Source organism: Populus nigra, chromosome 8 (assembly GCF_951802175.1).
Source record: "Populus nigra chromosome 8, ddPopNigr1.1, whole genome shotgun sequence".
In the NCBI taxonomy this organism is placed as follows: Eukaryota; Viridiplantae; Streptophyta; class Magnoliopsida; order Malpighiales; family Salicaceae; genus Populus; species Populus nigra.
This window is the reverse complement of record NC_084859.1, coordinates 18005762-18013614: the sequence shown is the minus strand read 5'-3', so window position 1 is coordinate 18013614 and position 7853 is coordinate 18005762. Positions and strand designations below refer to the sequence as shown.

The 7853-nt window shown below is 35.1% G+C and overlaps 1 protein-coding gene across 3 annotated transcripts; it reads left to right on the top strand.

The window, feature by feature from the left end:
- Window positions 1-515: 515 nt before the first annotated feature.
- On the top strand, window positions 516-7188 carry LOC133702124 (sphingosine-1-phosphate lyase). 3 transcript variants are annotated; one of them, XM_062126346.1, is made up of 15 exons: window positions 516-863; window positions 970-1015; window positions 1870-2021; window positions 2153-2212; window positions 3144-3368; window positions 3456-3597; window positions 3770-3820; window positions 3923-4014; window positions 5040-5166; window positions 5603-5618; window positions 5858-5965; window positions 6053-6107; window positions 6193-6339; window positions 6621-6699; window positions 6870-7188. In XM_062126346.1, exons 1-15 carry the CDS (start codon window positions 664-666, stop codon window positions 6990-6992), a joined length of 1623 nt encoding a protein of 540 aa, XP_061982330.1. In that variant the 5' UTR covers window positions 516-663; the 3' UTR covers window positions 6993-7188. The 3 variants fall into 3 exon arrangements, with proteins under 3 accessions (XP_061982330.1, XP_061982331.1, XP_061982333.1); XM_062126347.1 differs by lacking the exons at window positions 516-863; window positions 970-1015 and having other exon boundaries at window positions 1871-2014; XM_062126349.1 differs by lacking the exons at window positions 516-863; window positions 970-1015; window positions 1870-2021; window positions 2153-2212 and adding an exon at window positions 2609-2838.
- Window positions 7189-7853: the final 665 nt, after the last annotated feature.

Sequence of the window (7853 nt, the reverse complement as noted above, 5' to 3'; positions counted from 1 at the left end):
ATTTTTATTTTTTTTAATTTTTAAAATCCTAACAATGTTTAAATTCAAAGCAACCGCCTTCTTCTTCTTCTTCTTCTTCTTTTTTTTTTTTTTAATTTTTATTTCAAGGAGAAGGAACAACGATGTTGAAAAACAAAACTAAAATGACAAGAAGTCAATCACCAGTGACGTAATAAGTAAGGCACGTAAGAGGGAACATCAATGCGGTTGGCAAGAAATTGATTAAGGGTGTGTTTATTTTTTATTTTTTGAATTTCTTTTTTAAAATCTTTTTCAAACTGCTTTTTACTTAATATTTTTATGTGTTTTTTTTTATGATTTAAACATTTTTACATTCAAAATTAAAAATAATTAAAAACTATTACTTTAATAAATCTTCAATTAAAAAACATTTTTTTTAACCTAGCATCATATTAGCAAATACACACTGATATTCCACAAAACAGATTATGTACCGTGCACGCAATATACCAACTTAAAAAAAAGGGAGATTCCGATATCTATCCAATTATCTTGTCTTGATGACCAGTGCCGTGTCTTAATCTCTCTATAAAAGGAGGACTGACGTTTTATTGACTCTTACACGCATTTCTCAGTGGTTCTATCGCCTTCTGAATACTATCTATAGATCATCTTCATCAGCACTAACAAGTAACAACTACGATGATGGATCGTATTATTTCTTCTTTGATTGATTTTAGAGCTTTTGCTAATTCTTTTTTATCAAATTATGAGCCTCTAGCTTTGCTTCTTGCTCCTCTTCTCACTCTTTTTACTGCCGGAATTCTTCAATCATTTTTTCTTCTTGTTCACGATAATGGTCTCAAACCCACCATTTTAGGGTTTCTAATCACCTCCATCAAGTAAGAGATTAATCAATTGTATGTTAATTTCTGAAAGGGGATCTTTTTAATAATTTTCACATGAATTTTTTTTGTTTTCTTTTTGTTTTTTAATTTGAAAAACAAGGATGGTGCCTGGTGTCAAGGGTTATATAGAAGCAGAGAAACAGAAGGTGAGAAAGATGATTTTCTTTTATTTCATTAAATGATGGGTTTTGTTTGTATTCTTTTATGTCTGATTTTGTGGGGTCATATTTATTTTTATCTTGAGATAACTATGAAAATGGGAATTTTGAATCATGCAGGGGACACATTAAAAAGGGTGTTTTTCAGTTGCATTGAAACATGATCAGAATGAAATTTATATAAATATAAAAAAAAGAACTGTTGCATTAAATGCTTGTTTTTCTGGTTTACACTTCGTGGTTCCTTGAAAAACTAATATGAATGTTAATTTAATAATGGGATCTGCTGTGCTTTCTGGGTTGATGAATAGATAACTTATTGGTTAATTTTCATCTGGGACCGTGTGGATTGCAGTAGTTGTTACGTGTAGGCTGTTCATGATGGTCATGAGAATCGGCCAGGCTTACTAAGTTAACTGGCTGAATGGAGAAAGGTTTCCTTGGACTAAATCTATTAAGCAGATTTTGATTTGCTGCATTTAATGAGGATACTACTCAAAAAGTCGGTAGGATACCAAGTCTTTTTGTTGGATGCTTTAATGTCGTATCTTCATGACATTAATCACTTAGAACCCGTAAGAGTCTGTATATTGACTTCTCAATAGCAGTGCCTTCTGAATGCTAGAAAGACAATCAGGGAGTTTTAAGTCTAATCAGAGCAGGTTATGAGCTCTATTTCCTCTTCTTAATCAACTTAAAGCGATCTCAGGGCCACCATGTGCCCTTCTTAGATCCTTTATTTCTGCTTGTCAAACCTTTTGGTGTAGAACCATGGTATTTTTTAACTCTTTCCTTGTGTTGATTTTTCATGTGGAGAAGGACTTGGTTTGTTGAACATGCAGGTCGTGGAGAAGTTGCAGTCTGGAAGTAAATCTAAAAGGGATGGCTGGAGATCGGAGCTACCAAGGGAAGGTTTAGGAGGAGCAGTGATAGAGAAATTGAAACAGGAGAAAAGTAATGATGTGGTTTGGCAAGGAAAATGTTCTGGTACAGTGTATGTTTGCAATTAATACCTTACATATTAAGACAAAAAAAATTGTGCTTTGGTATTGAGATGGTTCTCTGCTCTATCCGAGTTTAGTAAGTTACCGTGTTTTTTTTTTTCCTGTTTTTTTTGTTGTCCAGCTACATTGGAGGGAGTGAATCTGAAGGACATTTTTCTCTGATAAATGAGGCATGCTCAATGTTAGTAAGATACGGAACATGTAGTGCTCTATTTAGTTATTTATTTATTGTCAGTGTGAAGTTTTATTACAAGTTACTTGTCTTTTCTTTGAGGTATAATTTGAATAGTATTTACTAAAATTTTGGCTGCTGTGTGTTTTAATAAACCTGAAGTTTGTATTGAATGTTTAGTGCTACCTTCAGTACTTGTCATACTCATGATGGCCACGGAAATTAATGGAGGAGCTAACTTCTATAGTATTGTTAAGCTTACTCATTCAGAAAAGAAATTCTTGTCACGTCTGTTAATCATAGAACACTGGTGGTCATTTGAAGACATCTGTTATGTGTTGTCTGTGGATATGTGTCCTTGCAGAAGTGGGCATTACAGGTAGTCATAATTGCTTGGATCATTTTATTTTCTAAAAACTATTTAGAAACATTGAATCTTTAGTAGTTATTAATTTGATCTTACACATATTTACTCTGAACTATCAAAAACTATGTTATTTGTTGAACCTGGAATATGTCTGTCATTTGTGTTTGTAGGAACTGAACAGGTTATTTTTTGTTAATGTCAAAAAGGAAAGACCGGGCATTTGAGAGATCTTTCAAAAAATGACATTTTTGACATTAAGTTTAGTCAGGTTTGTAGTTGACAGTGAAACCTTCATAAGAAAATTATTTCATCCTCGCAGTTTTGTCATATGCTTTAATGTGGTTCCTATGATAAGCTTAGTTCTTTGCATTTCATCCCTAGACGCACTAAATTTGGTTGGGATTGTAATATCTGTTGAAAACATCTTAATTTTGACATTATGTGCTGTCCAAGAAAGGATTTTACCCTCATATAGTGGTTTTCCATATGATGATTAGTGTAGGTCTTCCTGTTCCTCCCATGTACACATCCTCATAAATGTGTTAGTGAAGCTTAATTGGAATTCATTTTCAGGTTTGCACATACTAATCCACTGCATATGGACGTGTTCCAAACCATAGCACAATGTGAGGCAGAAGTGGTAGCTATGACGGCAGCACTACTTGGCAGAAAAAACAAATCTTCTGGAGGAGAAATATGCGGTAACATGACTTCAGGAGGAACTGAAAGTATATTATTGGCCGTGAAATCATCCCGTGACTATATGAAAGCTAAGAAGGGAATCAAAAGACCAGAAATGTAGGCCAATTTCAAACACCTTGTTTTTTTTTTATTAATTCCTGGTCTGCAAGTTGTTAATGTGAGTGATTTTCTTCCCAAGCACAGGATCATACCTGAATCTGCACACTCAGCATATGACAAGGCAGCACAATATTTCAACATCAAGCTGCGGCGTGTTGCAGTAAATAAAAATTTTCAAGCTGATGTCAAAGCAATAAGACAGCAGATTAACAAGAACACTGTTTTGGTACACATTTGTAAACCCTTTTGTTTCATTTTCTTTTGTTTCATTTTGTTATTCAACACCTTGAGCTCTTGCCCTAAGAAAAAGCTCCAGTGTTGATGTTGTCATCATATTAAATGCTCTAACATAAGATTTACTTACCAGTAGGCCTAATATTGATACCATGATACTGCAGATTGTTGGATCTGCACCTGGGTTTCCTCATGGCATCATTGATCCTATTGAGGTGAGTGATCTACGCACCCACTACCTTCTCATTTCTCAATTTATTCAAATTTATCAATGTTCATTATCATTTAATTCCCAAAATATCAAATTGATTTTGTAGGAGCTTGGTGAATTGGCATATAGCTATGGAATATGTTTCCATGTTGACCTTTGTCTTGGTGGCTTTGTATTGCCTTTCGCTCGTAAGCTAGGGTATATCTTTTTCCCAAGCAACTGTTTTTTCCTCAGTGATTACTGGTTTGTTTGCCATTTTTGCCATTATCCCTGAAACTCTTACAAATGCCTCTTTGTTTATACAGAGTCTGCAAATATCACAAATTTGTGGCCCTTTTTATATTTCTGTGAAATGTACACTACCAGAAGTTATTCTAATGCTTGAATAATAACTATTTGGGGCTAAAGCTTGATTGTGAAATTCTTGGATAGCATTTTGGCTGTGGGGCTTTTTTTCTCCTTAAGGCATGGTTGATAAGAGAGAAACAAGATTGCAGACAATTTACAAAATTAACTGGTTTGGCAAGAAAGAAGATTGTAGCCTTGTCTCTTAGTTGTTGAAAAATCATTTCAACTCAAAAGCTTAGGTGAATTCCCAAGAATGGTTTTATATTAATGCCCATAACACTAATTACTTGATCCAAGAGAGTGCAATTCATCGAAGACTAGTCTATATTGAGGTCATAATTAAGCTCTAAGTTATGTAGGTCCACGAGAAGGATGTTAGTTTCCTGCAAGAAAAAAAGAGTTATCTTTCCTGTTGGAAATTGGACAGGGAAATGCAATAAATGGTGTATATTGAACAATGTTGCCCTAGTTTAAATCATTTCTCAAAATCTGACACTCAGGGGACCATGAGGCACTCTGTTCATGGTAGATGGTGCTCAACAAAGAATGTATGTCTATGGTGAGACCCCATCACCATAGGCAGCGCTATGGGGTCTTGGTTAAGGGGTTTAGAGCCCTTATTCTACCTTGAACTTCCTTTTCTTTCTAGGTCTATGCAAAGGGTCCAGTCCAAGGTTCCACTATGCTTCACCAGGACAACATATGACCATTGTTGAACTCCAATGATAGTTGTAACTGGCTCTGTTATTATTCTACATTTGTCTGTTGTGTGCTTTATAGATTTTGGTACACGGTATGAAATATCAGACTGTCAGTTGCTCTCTCATTTTCTTGCTCTGGCTTTTCCGCAAGTTCAGGTTTTCTTCCCATTTCAGGTACCCGATTCCACCTTTTGATTTTTCTGTTAAAGGAGTCACCTCAATATCAGCGGATGTGCATAAATATGGACTTGCACCAAAAGGAACAAGTGTAGTTCTATACAGAAATCATGATATTAGAAAGGTAAAAACAATAGTTTTATCTGTAACTCTAGGCATGAGTGATGTATGTCTCTCTATTTCAAATTTGGATCCTGAACTGGCTGTACAAATGTTGATGAAAGATAATATACTGGCGCTTTTAGTTCTCACCACGCTGCCTGGCATTGCAGAACTGGTGTTCAGTTCCTTGACTTGTGGATCTCTTGTGTAGCTCACATAGTTAATTATTTGTTCCCTTTTTCATCATCAGTGATTCAAATTGCAGAAATATTGCATCACTCACATTGTTAATAATCGAGATCCATATCAAATGTGTTACTTGACTTGTGGATTTCATTTTTTTTATTGGTGGTTCTTTTGTTTTAAATTCTTGATTTTTTTTCTGATATGAGTTTCTTGTTATGACATCTTGGGGGGCATGCTACTGATAATTTGTTCGCTTGGCTGTTTCCCAACAGCATCAATTTGTTGCTGGTAAGTTTTACTATTTATCAAATAGATTATCAAACAAATGAGGCCTTATTTTTTGGATGATTTTCAAGACCTACTTTAGTAAATTTCCTGGGCATTCATAAGCATTATCAACACGGAAAAGAGGCAGAGTTTATCTTAATATCAAGTTTTATACAATAGACAATAGGCTTTTCTAGTTGGCTGTTTGAAGCCTGTGCTTCTGGTATTCTAATTGTGTTTTCATTGTGTTGTTGTTGCAGTGACTGAGTGGTCAGGTGGGCTCTATGTCTCTCCTACTATTGCTGGAAGCAGGCCTGGAGGTTTGATTGCTGGGGCTTGGGCAGCGTTGATGGCTCTGGGGCTAGAAGGTACTATCATGTTGTTTTCCCCTACTGCCTATCCAGATGTCCCATTGAATGCTTCTGTTTAACCTGATGTTTCATTACATCCTGTAGGGTACCTGGAAAACACTAAAGCAATAATGGAAGTATCAAAGAGAGTACAAAAAGGGTCTGTGTTGTTTTTAACTTCATTTTCCTATTTTCTTGGGTTGTAAATTCGTTGAACAATGGAGAATGATTCATTCTTTTTACAGGATTAAAGAAATACCAGAGTTATTTATCATTGGAAGGCCAGACATGACAATTGTGGCATTTGGATCTAATGATCTAGACATATTTGAAGTCAATGATATCATGTCATCCAAAGGCTGGCATTTGAATGCATTGCAAAGACCCAACAGGTAGGTTTTTGTTTTTGAAGGAGAACTGTGTTTATATAGGGCATTTATGCTTGGTTCTCCCATGTCCTCATTATTCTTGTTAGAAGATAGCCACCTCTGGCGCCAAGCTATTGTTCATTGATGTGAGGCATTCGATTTAATATTATTATTCTAATTGTTTGCAGTGGCTGGTATAAGTAGTTTATTCTCTGTTGTATTTCAGTCTCATGAATTGCTTCTGAGCATGCAATTATGAGCATATTTTTGTACACTGATTACAATTTTTCACGTGGTTGAATCAGCATTCATATCTGCATTACCCTTCAACATGCACCCGTTGTTGAGGACTTCCTCCGGGATTTGAAGGAATCTGTACAAACTGTAAGTTGTATTCACCAAAGGAGTTATCAAAGTAACTCGTGTAATTTACTCATCTTTAGGGTTGTTATGTTTGCTTTTGGGAGGTGCTAGTGGGAAGGACATCCGGATATGGTTTCACTCGTTTGATTTTTCATTTTTCGTCCCTTTTTTTTTTTCCTGAAATCTACCAGGTGAAAGAGAATCCTGGTCCAATAAATGGAGGCCTAGCTCCAATATATGGTGCTGCTGGGAAGATACCAGATAGAGGCATGGTTCAGGAATTGCTGGTGAACTACATGGACAGTACATGCTAATGACATTTCCATGCTATGGTTTTGTGTCTGTTCTTTTTTCCTTTCATTGTTTTTTGCACCATTGATTTGTATTAGAACGTGTTGGTGAAGGGATGCAAACTGAAACAGCACAAGAAATAGAGCAATCACATGTAACACAAAATTATGCCTAATATGGTTACCATACAATAATTTCAATTCAGAATTTCATCACTCATATTTTTTTTTTATGATCAAAACTGAATATTACAACACAAAATTATGCCTGATGGGTTACCGTACAAAAAAATCAATTTAGAATTTTAGTACTCAGCTCTAAAAAACATTATCAACAAAGTTTTTTAAAAAATAATAATAAAAGAGTTTAACTAAATAGAAAAAAAAATTCTAAATTAACTAGAAAAAATATGGCAAATTCATCAAGGTTTCATTGAAAACCTTCCCAGCTTATGGCTGGATAAAAAAAAATTATGCCATTCCGTGTATTTTCTGAATTATGAAATATATAGTGGAAGAAATTGCTCGTTTCCCGTTGTCCTAAACCCCTTTCAGTCCTATGATGCTTGGGCCAACTGCCAACTTAACTAGGGAGTAATTGAAATGGTTAAATTCCATTTTCATGCTGATGTAGAAACTAAAGGATCTGATACTAGATGGGAATTGACCTAGAAAGATAATGTGAATGAGGATGTGATACTAGATGGGAATTGATCCAGAAGATAGATTATGGACGAAAAAAACATGTTTAGATCCAAAAGGTCTGATTATGTTAGACTTGATTAGCATTCTAAACAATGATAATGGGATATGCGATTATTGGTTTAAAAAAGATCATGGCATTTTGATAGTAGATCCATCCAAATGACCCATAACTCCTTCCTT